This window comes from Lissotriton vulgaris, chromosome 3_1, assembly GCF_964263255.1.
Source record: "Lissotriton vulgaris chromosome 3_1, aLisVul1.2, whole genome shotgun sequence".
In the NCBI taxonomy this organism is placed as follows: Eukaryota; Metazoa; Chordata; class Amphibia; order Caudata; family Salamandridae; genus Lissotriton; species Lissotriton vulgaris.
In genome coordinates, this window is record NC_141689.1 from 1,922,020,790 (window position 1) to 1,922,047,442 (window position 26,653).

Below are 26,653 nucleotides of genomic sequence, written 5' to 3' on the forward strand. Positions count from 1 at the left end.
ACATCAGTGCTCATGCACACCACCATATTCACCATAGTGCATTTTTCATTGCACTATCTACAAAATATGACTAGTGCTCGTTTTAACTTTTTTATTTTTATTCTGTAATCCATAATCTCAAAATCAGCTCAAACGCTGCTTAGATTTTGCACATTTATTTTGGCATCCAAGCCTCGAGCCCGGGTCCAAACCGCGTCCCTCCCATACTGGGCGGGCGCGTTCCAAGCCTCTACCCGTTTCTAAGCCGCGTCACTCCAACACTGGGCGGGCGCGTTCCAAGCCTCGTTGTGGCCGGACACGCCCACCCGGAAGAACGCGATGCGCAGCTCGTCTGCTTTAATACTCAGTTACCGGCCCCGCTCTCCATCGTCGGGGTCCGGTTCTGAGGCTGATCCTAGGTTTCAAGTGGGCTGAGAGCGTTGAGGGCGTGAGTGCACCCGGATTACAAGAATCGCCGATCTTCCATAAAACGAAGCTAAGTACCACCCGTGTATCGGGGATCTAACGGCTAAACCTCTTTTATTTTCAGGATGTGCCAGGCACGCTTCAACCCCCCTCCCGAGACCCATGGTGCAAGTAGCGCCAAATTTTAAAGTGAGATATCTGTGTGATATTACCATCGCAGGGGGTCACAGACCTTTGGTCCATTGATCCCTTCATAAGGAGTACATAGAGTGTGTTTTTAACCATTTTCTTCCCATCTATTGAGTTTTTAAGACACCCTTATCACTTCACTTCCCAGAGTTACCGATATCATCCCCATAGGGTTATGTGGATGGTGTTAAACCTAATGCTTACTTTGGGAACACGAATTATGCCACATTATAAGGAGCACTACGACCAAACGCAATGGCATATATTAATTGTTGTCTGTTTGTGTTTGTGTTTGTTTGTGTACTTTCACTCCACAGGTGCTGATACTCTCCTGATTTTGGAGGTTTTTTGGATTGAGCTATTCGCTCTCCCATTTTTTTCAAGCACTTTTTTCACCTTTTAATAATAATAATAATACAGAAATTTATTGAGCGCGAACAGCTACCTCTGGGGAGGTGTCCCGGCGCTAGAGAGTCCCACAACAAGAGTAAGTAGTCAGGAAGGGGGGCAGGATTATTGCGTAAAAAGCCAGGTTTTTAGGAGTTTCCTAAAGCTTGCTTCTGACGTGGCGGATTGGATGGCAGGAGGCAGGGTATTCCAAAGTTTCGCCGTGCCGGCCGAAAAGGACCTGCCTCCAAGTCTCGCTTTCCTTATGTGCGGTACAGTTAGCTTGAGTAGGGAGTTTGAGCGTAGCTCACGTTTTTGGTGGTAGCGGGGAAGTCGGAGTTTCAGATAGTTTGGACATGTGCCTTTTAGCGCTCTGAAAGCCAGGGTTAGCACTTTGAACTTAATTCTGCTTGCCACTGGTAGCCAGTGCAGCTCGTGCAGATGCGGAGAGATATGCTGCCTAAAAGGGACCCGTTTTATTAATCTCGCAGCCGCATTCTGCACGATTTGTAAGCGTTGCACCGCATATTTAGGTAGACCAAGATAGAGGCCATTAGAGTAATCGAGTCGAGAAGTGATTGTTGCGTGAACAACCGTTTTCCGGCACTCGACTGGTAGCAAAGGCAGAAATTTCCGCAAATTTTTGAGTTTATGCAGGCAGCCCGTGGTGAGCTGTTGTATATGCGGCAAGAAAGACAACTTCTCATCCCATTTTACTCCTAGATTTTTTGCATGGGGGCTGGGAGATGGGGCAGGGCCCATTTTCGTTGGCCACCACAGATCCGGAGGGGGATGTTTGGGGTTACCAAAGAATAGCACCTCCGTTTTGCTCGCGTTCATTTTAAGTTTGTTTGTGTTCATCCACTTGGCCACGTCTTGCAGACAGCCCCTGATTTTGCTAAATGCTGCCTCGGACGTGTCTGTGTATGGGAAGACTAATTGCGTGTCGTCCGCGTAGGATATTGCCTTGACCCCCCATTTGGCAATCAAGGTAAAGAGTGGGGCCAAGTATACATTAAACAGCAGGGGGCTGAGTGCCGACCCTTGTGGGACGCCACACCAGAGATTTTTTGGTCCAGAAGAGAAGGGGCCCAAGGCCACTTTCTGGGAGCGATTAGTGAGGTAGGAGAGTAGCCAGTTGAGAGCTTTGTCTCCAATACCTATGTCCTTAAGTCGGGTCAGCAATCTGCTGTGATCTACAGTATCGAAAGCAGCTGATAGATCCAGGAGCACCAGCATAGCTGATGCCCCTGAATCTAAGGACCACCTGATAGACTCGGCAACCTCAATGAGGGCCGTCTCGGTGCTGAAACCGGCCCTAAAGCCCGACTGAGTTTCATGTAGGGCGCCGCTGTCTTCAATAAATTTGTTAAGCTGCCGCTGGAATATTTTTTCAAGCATTTTGCCGGGGGCTGCAAGGAGAGAGATGGGTCGGAGATTGTTCAGATCATCCGGTGCGCCTTGGGGTTTTTTTTTCAGCGGGAGAAGTGTGGCCTGTTTCCAACAGTCCGGAAACGTGCCCGTAGCAATGGACGTGTTCCATATGTGTAGGAGGGGCACTGCAATTGCTTCCGACATTAGTTTCCACAGTTTAGGTGGGCAGGGATCGTCCGGGCCTCCCGATTTACATTTTTGTATTTCTTTTACTGCTTCAGAGAGGGAGATAGGCTGAAATTGATTTAAAGGGGTAATGAGGCACTCAGAGACTCTTAGCTCATCCATTAATGTCGGCTCAGGGTCCCTAAAAGTGTCATAGACTTTTAAAATTTTGGTGTCAAAAAAGTCTGAAATGGATTCGCAGAGATTTACTGAAGGGATGATATCCGTCTCGATAGCTCTGGGCTTGAAAAAGGATTGAACAATCTTGAATACTTCTTTGCTTGATTGTTCCGCCTGTATGATGGAGGCCTCAAAGAAGTTTTTCTTGGCTTTTTTAATAGATAAGTGTAGAGCATGAAGGGCTTTTTTATAGCTGGATTTGGCAGCGTCGCAATAGTTAGCTCGCCAAAGGCGTTCCAGTCTTTTACATTTACTTTTTTCGGCCTTGAGTTCAGGGGTGAACCACGGTGCAGAGGGAGATTCTCTCCGTGATGTGGCAATACTGGCCGGCGCTATAGAGTCCACTGTTTTGCTTATCCACAAGTTCAGAGAAGCAGCATCGGAATTAGCATCCGAGGTAAGGGGTATGGGGGTCGCGCGAAGTGCTGGACATAATTTGTCCGCTGTTAGATTGTCCCATTTTCTCCGCACATAGGATCGCTTTCCAGTGCTCTGAGATTGGGGGGGGATTGAGATGGTCATGGTAGTTAGGTAGTGGTCCGTCCAGAGCAGCGGTAGCGGAGAGGAGGCTGTTGTGTTTGGTATGTTGGAAAAGAAAAGATCGAGCATATGCCCTGCCCGATGCGTGGTGCCTGTAATAGCTTGAGTCAGATTGGCCGATTGCAGGGTAGAGATAAGATGGGAGGCCTGTGGGCAGTCGGAATTGTCGGCGTGGAGATTGAAATCGCCGGCTACAAAAAAGTAAGAGTGGTCTAGAGAGTTTAGGATTATAAAGTCACACAGGGCTGATGTCGGACAGTCAGGGGGTCTATAAATAACTAGGCCTGTAAGAGATAATTGGGGGGTAATTTGGAGGCAAAAGCGTAGCCCCTCGATGCTTGGGAGTATGGTAGGAGTGGAAGACAACAGAGTGTAATTCTCGTTGTAAATGAAAGCCACTCCACCTCCTCTTCGGCCCTCCTTTTTATTGGAGAAGCTCATTTTAAAGCCTGGCGGGATTGCTAGCGAAATGGATGCCATGTTGTCTTCATTGAGCCATGTCTCTGTGAGGCATAGAGCGTCCCAATGCGAGTCCGTTATGAGCAAGCATAGGTCATTAGCATGCTTGGGAAGAGATCTGCAGTTAAGTAATCCGATCCTAAGTTGGGTGGAAGGGGTGTTACGAGAGGGTTTGCTAGCTTTTTTGAGGAGTGAAGTTGTTAGAGAGGGAACTGTGCCTAAAGACATATGGCAGCGTGGGCAGTGGGGAGGGAGAGCCTGAGTCGCCAGATTAAATTCAGGCGTCTGACAGATAGTAGCAGCATTCAGAGCCCGGAGCTCCTCACTGGACCAGACTATCCTTTGTTTGTGGGCGCGGGCAGCATGGCTGGCGCTGGTCGCAGGCCGGTCGCGGACGGGCGCAGACGGGCTTGCCTTAGGCGCGCCTTCGGCGCGCAAACGGCGCTCCCGCTGCGCTCGTCCGCTGCGCTTCCTCCAATGGCACATTTTTGTAGTGTGGGGAGGCGAGGGGGGCGTGGCCTGAGAGGGGGCGTGGCCTCGTTACACGCCGTCAATGGCGGCGGCCAGAGGGCGTTTTGGCGAGGCGAGGGAGGCGCTGCTCGTGATCAGCAGGCTCCTAAAACAGTGTCAGCATGGACTGAAGGTTAGGCTTCTTTCAGTAAAATACACAGATTATTAGCACACTCAAAGATTAAAATATTTTTAAAAATATGCTCAGGAATGCAGCTCCCGGCTATCCGCCTCAGGAGTGGGAGTTTTGCAAATGCGCTCGCATTCAGCGCTTTTAAGCTCGGCGGGGGGGCGTGGCCTGAGAGGGGGCGTGGTCTCGTTACACGCCGTCAATGGCGGCGGCCAGAGGGCGTTTTGGCGAGGCGAGGGAGGCGCTGCTCGTGATCAGCAGGCTCCTAAGACAGTGTCAGCATGGACTGAAGGTTAGGCTTCTTTCAGTAAAATACACAGATTATTAGCACACTCAAAGATTAAAATATTTTTAAAAATATGCTCAGGAATGCAGCTCCCGGCTATCCGCCTCAGGAGTGGGAGTTTTGCAAATGCGCTCGCATTCAGCGCTTTTAAGCTCGGCGGGGGGGCGTGGCCTGAGAGGGGGCGTGGCCTCGTTACACGCCGTCAATGGCGGCGGCCAGAGGGCGTTTTGGCGAGGCGAGGGAGGCGCTGCTCGTGATCAGCAGGCTCCTAAAACAGTGTCAGCATGGACTGAAGGTTAGGCTTCTTTCAGTAAAATACACAGATTATTAGCACACTCAAAGATTAAAATATTTTTAAAAATATGCTCAGGAATGCAGCTCCCGGCTATCCGCCTCAGGAGTGGGAGTTTTGCAAATGCGCTCGCATTCAGCGCTTTTAAGCTCGGCGGGGGGGCGTGGCCTGAGAGGGGGCGTGGCCTCGTTACACGCCGTCAATGGCGGCGGCCAGAGGGCGTTTTGGCGAGGCGAGGGAGGCGCTGCTCGTGATCAGCAGGCTCCTAAAACAGTGTCAGCATGGACTGAAGGTTAGGCTTCTTTCAGTAAAATACACAGATTATTAGCACACTCAAAGATTAAAATATTTTTAAAAATATGCTCAGGAATGCAGCTCCCGGCTATCCGCCTCAGGAGTGGGAGTTTTGCAAATGCGCTCGCATTCAGCGCTTTTAAGCTCGGCGGGGGGGCGTGGCCTGAGAGGGGGCGTGGCCTCGTTACACGCCGTCAATGGCGGCGGCCAGAGGGCGTTTTGGCGAGGCGAGGGAGGCGCTGCTCGTGATCAGCAGGCTCCTAAAACAGTGTCAGCATGGACTGAAGGTTAGGCTTCTTTCAGTAAAATACACAGATTATTAGCACACTCAAAGATTAAAATATTTTTAAAAATATGCTCAGGAATGCAGCTCCCGGCTATCCGCCTCAGGAGTGGGAGTTTTGCAAATGCGCTCGCATTCAGCGCTTTTAAGCTCGGCGGGGGGGGCGTGGCCTGAGAGGGGGCGTGGCCTCGTTACACGCCGTCAATGGCGGCGGCCAGAGGGCGTTTTGGCGAGGCGAGGGAGGCGCTGCTCGTGATCAGCAGGCTCCTAAAACAGTGTCAGCATGGACTGAAGGTTAGGCTTCTTTCAGTAAAATACACAGATTATTAGCACACTCAAAGATTAAAATATTTTTAAAAATATGCTCAGGAATGCAGCTCCCGGCTATCCGCCTCAGGAGTGGGAGTTTTGCAAATGCGCTCGCATTCAGCGCTTTTAAGCTCGGCGGGGGGGCGTGGCCTGAGAGGGGGCGTGGCCTCGTTACACGCCGTCAATGGCGGCGGCCAGAGGGCGTTTTGGCGAGGCGAGGGAGGCGCTGCTCGTGATCAGCAGGCTCCTAAAACAGTGTCAGCATGGACTGAAGGTTAGGCTTCTTTCAGTAAAATACACAGATTATTAGCACACTCAAAGATTAAAATATTTTTAAAAATATGCTCAGGAATGCAGCTCCCGGCTATCCGCCTCAGGAGTGGGAGTTTTGCAAATGCGCTCGCATTCAGCGCTTTTAAGCTCGGCGGGGGGGCGTGGCCTGAGAGGGGGCGTGGCCTCGTTACACGCCGTCAATGGCGGCGGCCAGAGGGCGTTTTGGCGAGGCGAGGGAGGCGCTGCTCGTGATCAGCAGGCTCCTAAAACAGTGTCAGCATGGACTGAAGGTTAGGCTTCTTTCAGTAAAATACACAGATTATTAGCACACTCAAAGATTAAAATATTTTTAAAAATATGCTCAGGAATGCAGCTCCCGGCTATCCGCCTCAGGAGTGGGAGTTTTGCAAATGCGCTCGCATTCAGCGCTTTTAAGCTCGGCGGGGGGGCGTGGCCTGAGAGGGGGCGTGGCCTCGTTACACGCCGTCAATGGCGGCGGCCAGAGGGCGTTTTGGCGAGGCGAGGGAGGCGCTGCTCGTGATCAGCAGGCTCCTAAAACAGTGTCAGCATGGACTGAAGGTTAGGCTTCTTTCAGTAAAATACACAGATTATTAGCACACTCAAAGATTAAAATATTTTTAAAAATATGCTCAGGAATGCAGCTCCCGGCTATCCGCCTCAGGAGTGGGAGTTTTGCAAATGCGCTCGCATTCAGCGCTTTTAAGCTCGGCGGGGGGGCGTGGCCTGAGAGGGGGCGTGGCCTCGTTACACGCCATCAATGGCGGCGGCCAGAGGGCGTTTTGGCGAGGCGTGGGAGGCGCTGCTCGTGATCAGCAGGCTCCTAAAACAGTGTCAGCATGGACTGAAGGTTAGGCTTCTTTCAGTAAAATACACAGATTATTAGCACACTCAAAGATTAAAATATTTTTAAAAATATGCTCAGGAATGCAGCTCCCGGCTATCCGCCTCAGGAGTGGGAGTTTTTTTTAATTTTCACTTTCACGCCCCCAGGTTAGGGTGGACGATTAGAGAGTCCATACCGCCGGGGTATAGTCCTGATGAATGCCTTGGTAAATTTAAACCACCCATATGGCAGAAACATGTTGACTGACTATTTTATTGTATTTCTCTGAATTTTACCATTCCTAAACCTTGGCAATTAAATTCAGACACATAATACTTGTTATACGTGTCTTAGGGATCACCTATTAAATTTTTTTTTTTCTGATACCCTCTTAGACACTTTTAATTTCACTTACCCTCACAACACATCCCTCTTCACACAACCAGCTCCGCAGTCTTTCTGGCGTCGTAGCACACCAAAGAGGCACTCGGCCTCTTTGGTGGGGCCCAGTGATGAAGCATGACACTGACTAGGTCGGTGTGTGAGGGCCTTCCTATTCACCCAAAGTGAGTGTGTGATCCTCTTCTATCTCGCTCCAATTTAGTGGCAATTCTGAGACTGATTTGGCCTCTCTTTTTTTGTTTATTTGCATTTAACCGGGGACTGAGAGAGCGTCCTTGATTCTCCCTACCTCTCCCATTGTTGTTTTGTACATCCATCCAGCAACATCCCTGGACCCCAGCAAAAAGTGAATTATAGACTGTGATCCATGCACGGCTGAATAGAATGAGTAGGTATGAGTTGTGGGCTGCATAACTCAGTATAGATCCAGCAGCCCAAACTGAGCAATAGTATCTAATATTGTTTTGCCTATATGACATTGTTGGATCAGTTCTAGTGCTTTCAAGTCTCACCTGCAGAAAAGTGTTAAAATTTCCTCCTCATATAATAATACAGTGCCTACCTCAAAACTTTCAGACTATCCAGAATCAGACCATATACATATAATAATGTGACATGTTGAAACCAGTACACCCTTTACCAATAAATAGCAACCTTGCGTATCCTTATGAAATTCAAGTGGCTTGAATTGTAGTCCCTTTTTATTAACTTATAGTGCCACCCCTCCTGAGTAGGTAGAGCAAGAGGAGAGGCATCTATGCGATGAGCAATGTGCTCCAAAATTGCAGCCTCCTGACCCACCCTTATGTGTCTCCGGAATGAGGGCAACGTCTATAGTGTGTTTGCTAAGGTCCACCAGAATCAGTCTGGCCTACTTATGATTTTTGAGTCCTCAACATTCCACATCATTAACTTTATTCTTTGCACACCCTGATCCTCAAGTTTATGAGCTGAGCGTGTTGGGAGTTATAACCCCCGAGCATTAAATGCATAGCATTTATATCCAGTGTGTATCCACCGCTGCTAGCTATATATCTCCATAGTGGTTAGCTGTAAAGTCCAACCCTTCACCCATCCCACATCAAGCCCCAAACCCTTGATGAGTTACCCCAAACAAACAACAACCATATGTAAACATTTTTTTACCAACTAGAAGTTGTTTACTCCACTTATAGTTGTTAAGCTACAACTTGGGGTGACCAGAGAAACAATTGTGAATCCTGGCCAAATCATAGCAAATCTAATATGTACAATGCTCAAGAGGAGCACAAGTTTACAATTCAGGCCTGGGAGATCCCACGCCGCACACATCCTAGGTATCAGGCAAAAAAATGTCCTTGGAAATAGACGGTTAGACTGAAATGCTCCTATAGACAATAGTACGGATGCTTGGAAGGCAGTGGTTTCACGTAAGTTGTACGCTCACAGAATATGCAACCTGAAACTCAAGTAGAGCAGCAATGTCTTATACCACTTTGCTAAAGTGACCTGGTGAGGAGTTAGCAGACCTGCTTCCCTTGCCTCTGTCCTGTTGTGGCTGTTTGTTAAGGAAAGAAAGTGCTTCCTCGGAGAAAGTGAATACATGAGGTTTGTATTGCAAGATGAACATCAGTCTAGCTGAGTTTTTTGGAATGAACTTCCTACGGGTTTCCTGTACCACCTGGGTAAAGTCCGGATAGATAGAGATGGAGGTGCCTTCATATTGAATTTCACTTTTCTCTTGTGCTAGCTGAAAAATGTTGATGCGATCTCTATAATTCAACAATTTGGCGCTGATTGGGTGTGGAGGTGGGCAAGCTCTATAATAAAAATTGATGAAATATTCTTCCACCCAAAGATAGCCTTTAACACATGGTCTTTGGCTCTCTTCATATTGCTGGATTCCAGAACTCCCGTATTAATTAGGTTGCATCTACGCAATCATGCCTCCAAATCTTCACTCTTTGCTTTCACTTTGTCTAGTTCTAGTTGGAACTCTTTGTTAAGTTTCGCCTAAGCTGCAGAATCATGCTTGAGATAAAAAAATACACCTACCAGCCATATCTGTGCTGGTATGTTGCTTATCTAGATGGTCCTTCATGCTATCCAGACACTTTGTAAGAGGATCAATTTTCGTGCCTATTGCTGTCAATATTTCTCGCATCTCAAGTAGGGAAGGATGCACATCGCCTAGACTCTCCAAGTCTTGGCTGCGGCTAGCTTTCAAAGGGACCCTGATTGCACATCTCAGTCATGGGACTTGGTTGCCATTTTAGTGCCTTCAGACTTGCCATCTGGCTTCCCCCTCTTAAGGTCCTCCGGTGTAAAAATGTACTATGGGCCACTGCTATGGTGCAATGTTTGGAAGCCTAGTATGCGCAGGATTCCACTTCAGGCAGGAGTGGGTGCTAGCACAATTCCACTATTACAACATTTGCTCACACTGGTCCCCAAAAATCTCATGCCCAGTGCCTGTCAGAGCAAGAGTATGGTATCGTCACCGCAGCTGTACAGACAGGTCTGGTAGTGAAGCTCAGCAAAGGATTCAGGGAGGCGGAAGGATTAGTGTTGACTCTCTTGCTCTATCATTGAGATGAAAAAAACAGGTTATTTACGTGGAGCTGCTAGGATGAGGGTGGAGCATAGCACTGAGTGAGGCAGCACCCAGGCGTCTGCAGGTCTCAGGTGCTAGGAGGAGCCACAGGAGAAAGTGTGCAACAGGCTCTCGATCTAGGCCAGTGCCCACCAGTTCCCCCTGCGTGGAAATCAAAGCGATTGAGGGGCTGCTTCCACAGTACTTAAATCTACTTGCTGTTTAGGTCTCTGATGGGGTACAGCTGCTCACAATGGTGGCAGTTGCGTAGCTATCAGGCCGACTGCACCTTTAGCATGCCAGGAGTCAACAACCCCTCTCTGGCATGTCCCACAGCTCCATCCGTCCTCCCCGGTTCCATTCGCAGTTTATTCCGTTCCTTACATTAGTAGTGACTCAGGTAGGTTATGTGAAACTTCGGATGGCAGCATATGGAGGATTTTGTGAGCGAATAGAGGCTTCAGCCTCAGGAACCTTCTTACATTGCAGCCATCTTACTTTGCGCCCTGTAGCGCCCCCCTGAGACAAACACTTTTAATACCAGCCTTACCGTGGGTTTAGACCCTAGAATTAGGAGTAGAGAAGTGACAAGAGAATAGTCGATTGTATATTTACATGTGTGACTTTCTTCATTGCACATGTCGTTCTTAGGTATCTTATTCTTGTATGTGGTAAAAAGATAAAAGATCGTAAAATTACAGCCTTTAGTTTTTTGTGTGAAAAAAATATACAAATGTGAAACAAATGTCATTCACTGGGGTTGAGTGCTAACAAATAATGGGTAGTTATGGTCTTTTCTTAAGTGCTTTCTTTCCTGTCTAACATTTACATGTGTGGACATCAAATGTGGACATTAATTAGAAATCGGTATGGTAAATATTTCTGTTGGAGTTTAAAAAAATTAGCTTAAAATCGTAAATGCTCCATATATTTGTTGACGCATTGTTTAATACTTATTTTTTCCTCAAAGGCGACTACGTTTTGTTTTAGTTTTCACCTCTATACCCCATGGAGTGTTTATTTAAATGTTGCAAATCATTTTTTCTTTTGGGGTTTATAGAAATGTCATAATTGGATATTAACGTTGGTCACTTATAAATATATAACTAATCTTCATTTTCACCTTAAAGTGATAAGAGCTCAGTATTTTTATTTAAAAGCATCACACATCCATGGTAATCTGTCGCCCATAGAGCAGTGCAACATGAACCTCTGTATTAAAAAAGGATAAATAGCTTTTGTCAAACAGGTGTGACATTTGCCAGGAAAATTAACCAGCACATTTACTTCATACTTCCAATTATTATTATTGTAGATGTGTTGGAATATTTTGAATTAGCAGCAAATACAGTTTGATTTTACCGATGTCTGCATGACTCCGAGTACTGGCCTTGTAGAGCTTCATAATGTCACACAATGTAGCTCATTTTTATTCATCAATTCATGGTTACATAGTCCTTAGTTAAATGTTACAAGTTCTAATTCCCCCTCAGCAACTAAACTGCAGAAGCGTCTAGTACAGAAGGTCTGGAAAACAATATCCTGAGGCCTTCAATTCCTGTATTTTCACGCAGTTCAGCAGGCCTTCCTGCTGCGCTGCCGTGCCATAATAAAAGGGCAGGAATGCGATGTATCTACAAATGATGGCGCATTCCTGTCCTTCTCCCCAGCGCCGGCGCACAAACACCAACTGTGTGCCAAGGCAGACACCCTTGCGTCATGGTGCAAGGGTGCCTGCGTTGTGGGGATGATTGTTTTCATGCAGGAATGCACTTTCCTGCACAAAAACAATCTTTGATGGCATTTTGTTCTTTCTATGCGAAAAAGGAAAAAACGAGGAGAAATAAAAGTATTTCTCATCGTTGTGTCACTCCAATTCTGACGCATTCCCAGGTTTACGACACTTTATAAATCTAGGAATGTGTCAGGTTCCATGGATGTTGCCTGGAACACCCACAGCAACACCCATGGAACGCCCCTTTCAATGCGTGAAAGGGAAACATATTTACAAGGCCATGAAAGTCAAGCAGGGTGACTTTACATGTCCTTGTAAATATGGGCAAGCACACTGCGCTGCCGGTGCGTGAAAAAAAGTGACACACCGGCAGGGCAATGGGCTTGTAAACGAGGCCTTTTAAAATGTACATTACCCCCAAAGTCCCCACCGCGAAAAAGCTCAGTTCTTACAAATAACTCCTGCATCCTCCAGGGTCCTCTAATGTGTTCCTGGTTATATAGCACCTCAAACAACATTTTCATTGATAGTGGGAAACAACGAAGTCTTTCATTGTCATTGTGAAAAGATGAAGGAGGTATTTTAGGCATCTCTTACCGGGAGATACAATACTTTTTAACAGCATTCTCAGTTTGGGATGAACAACCTTTAATAGCGTGATAAGCAAACACTGCGATGAACCTTCAAACCAAGGAAATGTTTTCATGTTTACAAGCTGGGCTCCAATCAACCTACTTAGGGAAGTCTTTACCATTCAGATGAGTTACATCCATGTTCCTTATCAGTCGTCCCCCGCCAAGGGAGCAGTAGACATATCCATACTAATATAATAAAGAGAGAGCCCAAACCTTTGAGGCGGGTAATCTCAGGAACCACAGCACCAATCACAACACCCAATACAGCGTTGGAAAGGGCCGTTGCAGCAGAAGGACATAGGCTATCATGACGCACACCATATACTTTGAAAAGGTAAAAGATCCGTGCCAGCAAAGTAGTCCCTTTTGGGCGTGTCTGCGTTGTGCTGTGGGTGTGTGCTGGGGGCGTGACAAACGCTGGGGGCTTGTGGTACGTTCCGCCCTTCATGCCATGTCTCATATCGTGTGCTAATCCCACCCTGCTCCCTTTAAATACCCCTGCACCCCATAATCATAACCCACCCTTACTCCTTAAAATACCCCAACACCCTTAAACACTAGCCCATCTTAACCCTATAAATATACCCTGTACCCCAAAACCCAAACTTATTCCTAAACCCTAAAAATACCCTGGTACCCCTAAACCCAAACCTAGCCCCGAACCCTAAAAATACCACTGTACCCCAAAACCCAAACCTACCCCTGAACCCTACAATACGCCTGTACCCCAAAACCCAAACCTAGCCCTGAACCCTAAAAATGCCCCTGTACCTCAAAACTCAAACCTAGCCCTGAACCCTAAAAATAACCCTGTACCCCAAAACCCAAACCCAAACCTACCCCTGAACCCTCAAATACCCCTGTACCCCAAAACCCAAACCTAGCCCTGAACCCTACAAATACCCCTGTACCCCAAAACCCAAACCTAGCACTGGACCCTTAAAATACCCCTGTACCCCAAAACCCAAACCTACCCCTGAACCCTAAAAATACCCCTATACCCCAAAACCCAAACCTAGCCCTGAACCCTAAAAATACCCAAACACCCCAAAACATATACCCCAGTACCCCAAAACATATACCTCTATATCCATACTTACCTTATCCAAACATTAAAAAATACATGCTTTTACCATTCATGCATTTACAACGAATTTCGTTGTAAATGTATGCGTGGTAAAAGCATATAAAATGTAATGCCATGCGTTATAATGGCATTGCGGAGTCATGGTACTTTTGTAATGAAAGTATGCGGAGTGATGGTATGGGGAAAGAAAGTTGCGGAATAATGGGTGTTTACCCTCCCCCGGTAAGTACATTGGTGGCACGGCGGCCCACATCTCCAGCAACATACTCATATTTTTTCACCACCCATTTGAAAAACGCACAGGTCTCTCTCATTGATGGCCAGCACCGACATACAGTTTTAGACACACCTCCCACCACAAGTTCTAGAATTGCGAACATTAGAGCTGGGGAGCTACGTTCGAATCTTGGCATCAGCTCAACATCCTGTGATTCCAGGCAAATCGCTTTGTCTCCCAGTGCCTACCACAAATGGATGTGTTCTTCTGTAATGTAAATTGTGCTCATGCCATGTTGTCGAGTTCGCGCTACAGAATATTGCAAGGAAAAATAAAGTAGGGAAACTCGAGTTCACACACTACTGAACGCGCACTCTTAAGTGCATCAGCAGTGCACTGCGAATCGGAGCGTTTTACAGGCCTGTCTCAGATAAGAAATGCTATCTAAACAAAATCCTACAAAACAATATACTACTAGCTGGCAGCAATTCATACCCGGACAACGTCGGGACGGGCTGCTAGTTCAAAATATTGGAGCATCTCTGGTTCAAAATAAAGCAATTAGAGGCATGGACACAGCCATCCTGCCTTTCATCGAACACATCAGCAAATGTTTACTCATCCTTCCCAGTACCATGAAGGAGGAGGCAGGAGCCTCTCATCCTAGAACATATGCCTAGTCCAAATATGTGTTTTAGACATATCCGATTGTCTAGAATCAAAAGTCAAATTTAGGTCAGTTGACCAGCTTGATATAATTTAATGCCATAGTGAGCTGGATGGTAAATGTTGTAGTAGACTGATGTATCTATTGTAGTAATAGTTTGATTAATCTCTGTTTAAGGACCGTTTTCATCTGCTCCAGAATTCTATTTGGCTATCTGTCATGTATTAGATTTTCATCTTCTCATTCTGGAAAAATATATTAATACTGCCGATATTTACTCATGAAATCTTGGGGAAAAATCAGCTCCCTTTCTTCCAAAGTAGTTGACCAACTTTTGGGGCAATATGGCCATTTGAGACAGGAAGGTCCCTGAATACTGGACGGCGAGTTGAAATTTAAAATATCGGGGTATGAAGCAACGTTTCTTGGAAGCCTGAATGACTAACGCGTTTTAAGCATTGTGGCTATCAGCTGAGTTCTCTGTATACATGTAGGCATCGCATGCACCTTCCAGAATGACACAGGTTACATCCAGAAATCCCCACTAAGACCCCCTCTTGGAAAAGCGAGTCGGTGCCAGGAAATCGTCTTCTTCTTTTTAGCTGTGGATAAGAGCAGAATGTAATGTTGATGAAAATCAGGAGTGATCCCGTAAAGAAAGATCAGAGTAGCAACAACAGAATATGTGGTATTGTGTGTGTACCAACCCTTACTTTTTGCAGTTCCCTGTGGTGTTAACTTCTCAGGGCCTCCTCTATGAACCCTACCGGCACTAATGCGCCGCCGGAACATCACTTTTTTGACATTCCGATGGCGCAATATGCCACTGGCACATTCATAAGGCCACATTAAGCCAGGTTACATGGCTTTTCATGGCCTTATACATATGTGCCCCTTTCATGCAGAAAACAGTGCTAAAGGGGTGTTCCATTAGTGTTGCTGAGGGCGTTCCCAGCGACATCCATGGCTTTTTGACAACAAAAACTTACGCCTCCCCAGGGGAGGCATAAAGGAGGCACAACGAGGAGAAATATCTTTATATCTCCTCGATTTTCCTCTTTCTATGTGTCCCGCAGCACACATAGAAAGAGGAAAAAGCCTCTTGTGATTGTTTTTTTGCAGGCAAGTTTCCCTTCCTTGTTTTTTTGCAGGCTAGTTTCCCTTCCTTGTTTTTTTGCAGGCTAGTTTCCCTTCCTGCACAAAAGTAATCAGTCCCTGCAACGCACGGACCCTTGCACCACGGTGTAAAGCTGCCTGCGTTGGCGCACGGCAGCCCATTGTGTGTCGGCGCAAGGGTAAAAAGGACAGTAATGCGCTGTATCTAATAGATACAGTGCATTCCTGCCCTTTTCTTTTGCTGTAGGGCAGAGTAGCAGGAAGGCCTGCGCTGTCTCACGGCGAAACCTCATAAATGAGGTCCTTATTCTCTCTCCCATAGTAACGTATGGTTTATTGGAAACAAAGAAGTTATGTTGAATTACATACGTTTATAGGAACACTGGACAGACCTTAAAGGGTTCCCTGGGACTCAAATGTATTTATGGTTTGCATTTTAATATAATGTATACTCTTTTAACATCTTTTTGTATTTGAATGAAAGATGTGTTGGATCACATGGATAAGGGTTGTTAGCAGATGCATTAACATATAATATATTGGGGCAGGCGTTTTTGTTCAGTGTGTTACATGTTAAAAATAATGTTTTTAGTAATGATTGCATGAAAAGCTTGTGTGCATTTACGCTGAACTTTCATTCTTGCATGTTGTCACTTTTCAGCCCGGAGACATGAAAGATTGGTTCGTTGGTCGCACCAATGCCAAGGGCATCGACCTGAACAGAAACTTTCCAGACCTGGACCACATAGTGTACATAAATGAGAAAGATGGTGGACCAAACAATCATTTACTGCAGAACCTGAAGAAATCCGTGGATCAGAACCCGCAGGTCAGTGGTAGCTCCATCAGAGAACTGGGCGGGCCGAAATACCTGACTTTGATGTATGCAGTGTTGACTTATAGACAATAAACAAAAGTGTCCAAAAGGTTAAAGACCTCAAACGAATTGTGGGCAAGAATTGCTTACTTTGTACTCAGGTCTGAAAATTCTGTGCCATAAATGCCACATTTATTGTTGATCGTTGACAACGTAAAAGTTCCACCATCTTTAGTAACTTAACAATTTAAAAGTTATTATCCGACCAAAAATGATTTGAAGTCCCTTAATACTACTGCTGTCTTCTTTGTCAAGGAATCTGAACATAGCAGCTCTCGGCTATCTTAATATTAGCAGTACTTTGACGAAAACTTACCACCCCAAACATAGCCCAAACCAGAGCTAGGCACTCTCAAAACGTTATGTACATGATCCTCATCTTGAGGTTTGCAAAATCGTATTTTTAGATCCGCAATATGCGGATGTGAATATTTGGGCAATTCTGCTGTTTCCTTTGGTTTAGACGAATGTCTGCTGGAGCGTCAAGAGGACCCACAGGCAGGAGTGGTACCTGTAGAGAGCCACCCGGGCTCTCCCAAACAATGTTGCCACCTTACACGCATCCAAGCATACCCTGGGGCGGGCTCGCGCCGGGATGTAAATAAACAAGGCGGGAGACCGCTCGGGGTCTTTCTGGCTAACCCCTATCTACTGTGTCTGCGTCCCTTCTTCTGGGATCCGGGAGGCCACATGCAAGGCCCTACAGCGGCCCACCACAGCACCCATAGGCAGGAGTGGCACACAGACTTTCCTCCTGAGGAAGTTTCTTTGAAGAACACTGTATCCACCCAAAAGTAACTAGTTGCTCGCAGTGCTTCTAAAAGCCACTGCTCATTTGGTATTAGTTATTAACGGACACTCAGATGTAATTTTATAGTAAACATCAATGTACGTGATGTGTGTGTGTGTGTGTGTGTGTGGTTGATGAGGATGTTCTTGAAAGTTTATCATATACAGAAAGGTCATCGATATTCACTTATTGGAGACGGGTATGGAGTGTGGGTCTGCCACACAGTAAAATGATAAGTATGTTTAAGACTGTAATGAGAGTGCACACAAGGTGCATTTCTCTATAGATCCTTACACTACAAAACATGTTAGAAGAGTAAACCCAAAAGTTGGTGGGGTGGTGGGTCGCTCACTGAGCACTATTGACACATTCAAATAAGCATACATTTGTTTGGATGAAGATCTAAATCTGGCTAGTGTTGTTTTCACTTCGTGTTTTTAGTGGATTGTCTTTGCCATTTTGGGAGGGGGGTGGGTTATAGAGCGCTGATATCTTTGAGTAGATGGAATGAGGTTGGTGTGCAGGTAGGTTTTAATATGACATTTTGAATGTTGATAACAGGGAGACTTGAAACAATTGGTGGGAAAGAGCCTGGACTGTGGTGAGCATTTGGGTTGTCATTACTTTGCTATGGACAACTTCATTAACACCTCCCCTGGATTCCATGCTTTCCTCTTCATTTCAGACTCATAGATGACTTCAGGTCTGATACTGGGGACAGTAATGACCCATCCCATGTAACAAGGCTTGTTTTCCATACTGATGATCACAGTTCAGCACCTTTAATTCTCAAAATCCCCTCAATTCATAACCCAGACCAGGAATCAATGCTGGCTGCATTTAAGTTTCACGTGTGATGAGATCTGGTTTCATAACGGTGTTGTTTCACTAAAGAGTGTTAATGCTGGTGCTAATAAACCGTAAGGTCACTTTGTGATTATTTGCTATGGAAGGCTTTAGGATACCTATGAACAAACTAAATGCAAATAATAAAAATAATTATTATTATTGTGCCTTGTAGATTGCAATTTCCTAAAGCACTGTTGCAGTCACTGGATTCTAACTGAGCATATTTATTCTAAGTTTCAACCATATTCATGGGAGGCAAGGTACGTCTTGAAGTGTTTACCAAGGAGCACATCAAGGAGAAGATGACAGTTTAGGGAGATTCACAACAAGGAGCCTTCGGGATACAGACACCTTTCCCAAAACCATAGCTAGCTCAGCAAGAGCAATAAGACACATTGTGGGGAGGTTGGCCATATTCATATTAGCATGTGGTATTTAAGAAACAGTATGTAACATTTCCAGTGTGCTCACATGCATGGCCTCATTGATATAGTGGAGGTTTTTAAATTTAACCTGTTGCTTATTCAGCAGCCTATTGAGCAACATCAGTGTGAGCAAGATGTGGTTGGAACTTCGTAGGCCTAGAATGAGTGAAGGAGTATGTAGGAAAGTGCCCCTTTTTGACATGGTCACCCTCACTTTTTGCCTTGTATTTGATGTCATTTTGACTCAAAGTGCACTGGGCCTCTGCTAACCTGGTTTCCAGTGCCAGTTCTATTTCCCAAACTGTACAGTTGAACCCCAATTGGAAATACCTCTGGTACCCCCTATAACTCCCTGGTAAGTGGTACCCCTGGTACCTAGGGCAGGGAAGCCAAAGAGGGTCCTTGAGGGCTGCAGCATGAATTATGCCACCCTAAAAGACCCATCACCAAACAGGTTCAGACTGCCCCTGCATGCTGCATATCTTGGTGCAGACAAAAGTGAAAACACAACATGGCACACAGCCTGAGTGCCATGCGCTCAGACGCTGCATGACGTATAGGTAAGTCACCCCTATTGCAGGCCTGACAGCCCTAAGACCGGGTGCACTATACTACATGTGAGGGAATAACTGCATGAGCAGATATGCCACTGTGCTGATCAGCCCTATTGCTGCAGTACAAGTTAATAGGGAAACCATTTTGGGTACATGTGCTGGACACTGGTAAAAAGGAGTTCCCCAGCTACATGATGGCTTTACTGATAATAGGTTTTGCTTGGTATCAAACATCTCGTATTAATGAACCAACACTGATGTCAGTGTTGGATTTATTAATATATGCACACGTGGGGCACCGTATAAGTGCCCCCTGAAAACCGACCAGCCTCTGGTGTGTTGACTGACTGGTTCTTCCAGACCTCCAGCCAGAGAAGAGTTTCTGATCCCCAAGGGTAAGGGTCTTTGCTCTCAGGAGGTCAGAAACAAAGCTTGCTTGGGAAGAGGGTGTTCACACCCCCTTTCACAGGATGACTCGCAGATTAGCATTCCAAGCCAAGGGAGCTTCAAAGCCCTTTGACTCCTGGACTTGCAGGAATATTATCTAGACAGGGAGACATGCCCACCCTCAGGCTAGTACCACCTGTAAGGTGGGCTACCCGAAGTGGATATGTCAGAGTTACCCATCTTGAAGACAGCAAACATAGGGATTCTGAGACAGGATTATGCCCACTTTTCACAGGAAGTGTTCATGTAGGGGAGTGGTAACCCCAAGTTTATGTAGCCCATTGGCTACTACCCTACACTCCCCTAATATCCCTAAATTCAGTTTTTAGGGGAGCCCCATGGCACCATGCCATGGGGCAGATACTGCCAATCTGAAAGAAGAAGACACATGTGATGAGTTGCAAAGAGCAAGAACGGAAAATCCAGCAACTGACTTGGCGCCAACCCTGCTGGCCTGCCTGCTGACTTCGCCAATTGCACCAAAAGTCCTGCAGTGTCTTCAAATCCTGGGAGACCCTCCAATACTTTACCCAGGAACCAAGAACTCCTGTGGGACAGTGGACCTGTTCCACTGCATCCTGCAGGTACCAAAGGCTAACTTGTGAGACTCCAAGACTACAAAAAACAGATGCCAAAAAGCACCACTGCACATGAGCCACCTAGCATGATACGAAGTGGGCCAATGTGGACCCCAGACCCTCCGGACTCGAAGCACACTTTGGGTTTCCCCACTGTGGAGTCATCAATGACACCTGCAACCTCTGTTTGTAAGTCCCCTGCTACTACAACTAAGGGTACCTCTGCACCAGTCACCCCTGACCCATAGAAAAGAGGACAAAAGGTGTCACTACGTCCCCGAGCATCACGAGGACAGAGACCCCTGTTGGTTCAGCCCGACTGGCCTCCCGGTCAAAGCCTGCATCCTTTTTTTGCGAAGACCAATCCCCGTTCACTTCCACTGGGCACCCAATGCTGTTTTGCCTCCCTGCACACGGCCATCCTCGTGTCGTTGGTGGTGTCTGGCTCGTGTTGCCTTGGACCTTGCCCCCACTCACCTTAAGTCCTGGAGATTGGTCTAGTGTGTTGCTGGACTGTACCTGAATGCCGTACTTGTTTTTCCTCCCATAGCATAACATTGCAGCTTCTACAAAATGCACAAAGTGTTTGCTTTTCAAATGCAAATGTGTTTCTATTGAAAAACCTACTTACCTGATTTTGGAGCCTAAATATATATAAAGGTACCTGTTATTTTTATAAATTAGTGTGGATCTCAGTATTGAATCGTGAGCATCATTTATTGATTATTTTGTGTATTTGCTGATGTCTAACACTCCCCGCTGATAAACCTCAGGCTGCTTGACCACACAACCCCTAGAAGAACACTTTCGGATGGCTATAGCAAGCTCCTGTCCACTAATAAGGGAACCCCTGGACTCTTTGCATGCTATATCTCATTTTGATATATCATGTAAAGAGCCCTCTTCCTACAAAGTATTTCACTATATGAATCTGCTTATAGGTTAAGTGATCATTTCTTTATGTTCCCAAAATGCCAAGATTTTTCAACAAATCATCTGCTTTGGCAGTGTAAGGCTGATGGCAGTCTTTTTTTACTATCAAGTGTTTAGACGTGTAGGCCCAGGTATCCATGTCTCTATTCAACACTTTTCAAGGGTCGCCCCAAGATGTTTCAATGTCTGAAGTTCACCAGGCCAAACAGGCGCAGAGAAAGGAAGCGTTGGAAAACCCAGCGATGGATCAGTTTCTGAGTCCTTTAGGAGGGGAGGCGAGGCAACAGTTCTGCTGCACACAGAAGTGATGCATCAATCCGTCCTGGAGGAGGAAGTGAGGTTTTGAAATCCAAGACGATTCTGATCTGTGGGTGATGCATGGAAAAACTTGGTGCACAGGTATGATGCCTGAGTCACCGGAGGTGATGCATCCCTCTGCAAGGCTCGCGCCGTCCTCTGTTGCCCGGTGCAACTTGGTGAGGCTTTGCATCGGCCGGTGTTGGATCCGGGAGGCTTCGCACGGTTTTGCGACGCTTCATGCCAGTTCTTGCAGAGATTAGCTGGAAAACCCACCTCTGAGGTCCTGTAACTGAAAAGAGGCACCTCAGACAAGGGTAGGATTCACAGATAGCAGAGTTCAGCAGCACCAGCAGATTTCCAGGGAGTCTTTTGTGTCCCTGAGACTTCTTAACAGGAGGCAAGCACACACAAGCTCTTGGAGAAACTTTACAAGCAGGATGCACAGCAAAATCCAGCCCTTTGTCCTTTTATTGTCAGAAGCAACAACTGCAGGCCAACCCCACACAACACACAGCAGTACTTATCCTCACATTTCTCCAGCTCTTCTCCATGGCAAAGGTAACTCTTTTTTTTTTTTTTTTTTTTTTTAAAACCTTTATTGTGCAGTAATAGCGAACAAATACGGGCCTACAACCATCCGGCCGGCCTCGATGTCAATGTAAGCACATTTGCAAGGTAGACGGATCCCAGCAGTATCGCAATACAAGTTAACAATCAGTCCGAGTTACACTGAAACCATTGAACTGCCGAGAAACAGGAGGTATGAAGGTTCATTTTTTAATTTTTTAAGTATATTATAGAGAATAGAAACTAAGAAGGATCAGGGACCAAACAACCCACGAGAACCGGAGCGGGCAACGTCTACCAGCGGGCATTCAACAAGCAAAAACATAATCAATGTAGCGGCACAAGGTAACATATAAGGATAAATCATAACAAATTATGCTGCGTGCCGATCGTTACCCCCCCCCCCTCCACCTAACCACCCCACCGATCCAAAGAAAGAGATAAGAAAAGAACAGGAATCAAAAAGGAAGAAAAAATAAGGCCCATAGAACTGAAGACAAAATGAAACCCCTCCCCCCACCCCCGACCCTACACACATGCAGAGGCTACGGCCTACCCCCCCCCCCTTGCAGTGTGCCTGTCGCCCAAAAAGAGTACCCGAAATACAGACAAGGAAGAAAAGGAAGAAAAAAGAAAAAGGAGTCACATAAAAACCGAAAGGAGGGCCAAACATGTGTGCTCCCGGTCTCCCCAGCCACGCATACATCCTCCACCCCATGAAACAGAAGCAACAGTAGCAAATAACAGTTACGAGTGCAAATAGGGAGAGTCATCACATATTGCGCATCCGAATTAGTTACATAAGCATTCCAACCCTATTCTCCGCCAGCCAGTAAATCACAACCGCAAAGGGAACCACCTAGCCCTGGCCTGATCGTGGATGCCTCCCGAGACATGACCCCTGGGGAAAGCCAGCCCCAACCGAAACAAAGGGACAAAATGGCCACGAACGGGAGAGGAGAGGCACGTAAATACAAAATGGACGTCGCCAGTCACCATTAGTTCCGTCTTCCTCAACGAATAGCGCCCCCAGGTTCGCCCGATGGCACAAGTTCCACAGCAGGGAGAACGGAGTCCGCAAAGAGAGGGCAGGCGAGGGGGCCAGTAGCTGCATAAGCGGCGCCCGAGTCAATAGTGGTGGTAAAATGAACAAAGACTCATTCCTCGGAGGAGGGAGAAACATTGTAGCGCAGTTAGAGCTGGCGGACGGCCGTCCGCAGGCGCCAGTACAATCAGAGACAATCCACTCCCCGTTGCAACCATGTGGAAACACTGTAGCCCCTTCAATCACCGGCAAAGGCAAATCTGTACGTTGCTGGGAGCAAGCCAGCCGTGTCCGCCCCAGTGCGAACGCGATGTCATCAAACTTCCTACCCAGTACACGGGAACCATCTTCCAACGCAGACCGTAGATCACAAAGGGCAGCTAGGACGGCACCACAGGATAGTACAGACTGCGGTCCCCCCATCTCAGCATCATAAGAGGTCTCATGCAATCCGTCACACAGCTCAACACCAGTCAGGATATTGCAGTCCCGGGGCAGGGTTAAGCGATCCTTCCCATTCTGTGAGCCATCGGGCATGTCCATCCCGTCGGAAAAGCAATGGGAAAACGGGGGCGAGAGCGGCATAGGCAAGCTGCTGTCTGAGCCACTGACGCTAGCATGGCCCACTGCCATTAAGCGACCCTCACAGAGAGCCATCTCGTCTCCGGCGCAGGGCTGGGGCAAATTCAGGAGAGGTCCGCCGATGTCGGGCAAGATCAATAATGGAGTCTTCACAGCACACCTCCAGCGCTCAACAAAGAAGATGCATTCACAGTGAGCCCCCTCCTCGCAAGTGTGCTTCGATCGCGTTGTGCGAGAAACAATGTCGGAGCAACGAAATCCGGTCCTTTTCCCCTTCAAGAGGCAACGCTTCCCAACATCCAGCACCGCCTGGGCCATATTGAAAGGATCAATGTAGCAGGGGCCGTTGCCAGTGTGGAAACAAAACAACCAGAAGGCGGTTTGTAAAGGCAGACCTAGCAACAAATGAAAAAGTGGTGAGTGTGTTCATAGTCCACTGAAAAAAACCCAGTATGCCTCGCAGAGCAGCACTTTTGTGCAGCCTCTAGGCTCGATCTAAAAAGGACCTACATAAAATATTGTATTCCCATAAAGGGGGGGCTTAAAGATAACAGAGCATGATGAGATAACTGTGGCACGTTTCTTGCAGTTGATGGTATATAGTAAGACACTTAACATAACAGTTACTTTACATTAGATACTTTTCCGTCACAATCATGTGAATGTTATGTTATGTTAATAAAACTTGATAAAGTACAACACATCATACCCAGAGGTATATCTCGCCACTCAGCCAGCACATAACCAGAACCAGAGACTAGAACAGCCATATTTTAAACATTTTCTTGTACTTTGTGAAATCAGCCCAGTATTGAAGATGGAGATGCATTTGGTTCCAGGCAGTAGGGGCCATGAAGGAGAATGCTCTAGCCCTGTATCTAACAGTGCGAAGACTGGGAACAGTGAGGAGTTCCTTATCGCTAGATCTTAAAAAACAAGAAGGCTCATAGCGGTGCATTGTATCCCTTTGATAGCGTGAGGCATTGCACATCAATGACTTAGGCTTGAGACAACAGATCCTAAACAAGATACGCTTTTGGACAGGAAATCAGTGAAGATCTCAAAGAATGGGAGACAGGGGAGAGCCTGGCGGGAGGTGCAAACCAGGTGGGCAGGCATATTTTGCATCACCTGGAGTTTAGACAGTAAGGTGTCATAAATTGACGTAAACATCACATTGCTGTAATCCAGGTGGATTATAACCAAGGCGTTTTTCTGGCAGAAGAAGGTAGCCAAGGGAAAAACTTCCTCAGAAGTCTCATCATCACAAAACATAAGTCACAAGTTGCGACAATGTGATTCTTCAGGGGAACGTCGTTTACGACGCAACTTTTAGCACGCAGTGCTATTACAACGCGGTTTTTAAATCGCTTTCTATTACAACGCATGACTCTGGGGGGCGCTAAAGGATAGGGAATACTTTTAATTTACTATCCAACACCTTCCCTAGTGTCAACGGGGACTGGTGTTGGAATAGTAAATTAAAATATTCACTATCCAACACCCCTTTCTGTTATGCGTTGTAAAAGAATGCGTTATAAAAACTGCGTTGTTACAGCATGCGTGCTAAAAGCATGCGTTGTAACAACGTACATCCGATTCTTCATGGAAAGTTCCAGGTCCAGTTTTATGTCCATACTTTCTACAGCGTGACAAGACACAGGAACAGCCCCCAGCTCCGCAGGCCACCAATCAGAAGTCCAAAGGAACTGAGCTTTTCCGAACAGTAAGATTTCATTTTTTTTACTGTTCAACTGGGGATAGTTGGTAGTCATCCATGCCACAATTTTCCTCAGACAGTCTTGGAATAGATGTTTTGTCTTGTCATTGTCCCGCGCCAGGGAAATGATTAGCTGGGTGTGACCCACATAAGACACTACATTAAAGGCACAGAATTTAGCAATAAGGGACGTGGGGCCACATAGATGTTAAACAAAGTTGGCACAAAGATGAACCTGGAGGCAACCCTTGTTTATAGAAATAGTGCATGATTTAAAAGAGCTCAGCATGACTGTTTGTGTGCAGCTTTTCAAAAAGTCTGTGAAACACAGGAGAGCACTGTCCTCGACACCGATTGCCTGCAGCCTTCTGATCAAAACTGCATGGGAAATGGGCCACTGGAATTATGCAGCAGAGGAGAGACAAATTATGCAGCAGGGTCGAGTAAATTATCTAAATTACTTTGACTTTTCTGGCGAAATTAACCATTTTGTCAGGCCTACTAACAACAGAGAATGCAACATATAGGAATATTGGCTTACATTTTGTTTATGTATTGATGGGATTTAAAATCTGCAGACGGTAGGGCTTAGCTCCCAAATAGTATAACTCTCTTCTGGAACACCTTTGCAAAAGTTGTCAGATTTTAGACTGTGGGCACAACAGTATTTTATAAATATGAGGTTCGTGCTTCTTTATTAGTATTCACTCACATAGTAATTAACTGAACAATGCAAACGATAATGCAGATCAAACCGCGCAGAGTGAGGGAGAAACAGTAGTGTTTTTTAAATGTGTTTTCATTCTATATCTTGTACGAATCATGTTTGTACTGGGTCCCATGGAATACGGATGTACCCGTTTCTAACTGATGTACGTACCACTTACATACATTTTTTTTTAAAAAATACATGAAAACCTCTTTACTAAGTTTACTTATGCTTACGCATGATCTCATGTGTATTTATGTGTATTCACCAGTCTGTAAAATCGTAAATGTTTGAAAGGTATGAAAGTAAAGGGTATAAAAACGTCAAAGTTTTTTTCCTCTTTGGAAAATCGCTCTTCTTGTACCTAATTATGATTCTTTTTGGAAAGCATTTAAACACAACGTTTTTTGTAATCATACAACAATTAGAAAAACGTCAACGTGTGCCTTATATTTTAAATGAATTAAATTACAAATGTGGGAATTTGGAATATTAAGCATTTCACACTTACTGGTAATGTTCTTCAGAGAACTGTAGAGTACAATCAAGGTACATCATCTCAATGACTTTGACATCAGAAGTAACATAAAACATGACAGAATCATTGACAAAACTGATAGCCTTTTTCAACACATATGAATGGTAGCAAGCAGCGCATAGCAATATTTACTGGCATCTTAAATTCAATTCAATTCAATTCAAAGATAGCTTTATTCGGTGATTGTAAAAATACCATAAAAGCACATAAAAATATAAAAACATTTCATCCATAGTATACATTTGTTCAAAATGATGCGCTAGATTACATGAAAACGATTAATAAATAAATGAGACACATTAAAAATACAGTTTTTACAGCACTTAAA

The 26,653-nt window shown here is 45.9% G+C and overlaps 1 protein-coding gene across 1 annotated transcript in view; it reads left to right on the top strand.

The window, feature by feature from the left end:
• The window catches only part of CPE (carboxypeptidase E), a 359,008-nt gene that overhangs the window by 244,112 nt on the left and 88,243 nt on the right, over window positions 1-26,653 (top strand). Inside the window, exon 3 of the mRNA XM_086962397.1 lies at window positions 16,073-16,240. Within this exon, the coding sequence (XP_086818523.1) occupies window positions 16,073-16,240 (168 nt within the window). The remainder of the gene's footprint in view (window positions 1-16,072; window positions 16,241-26,653) is intronic.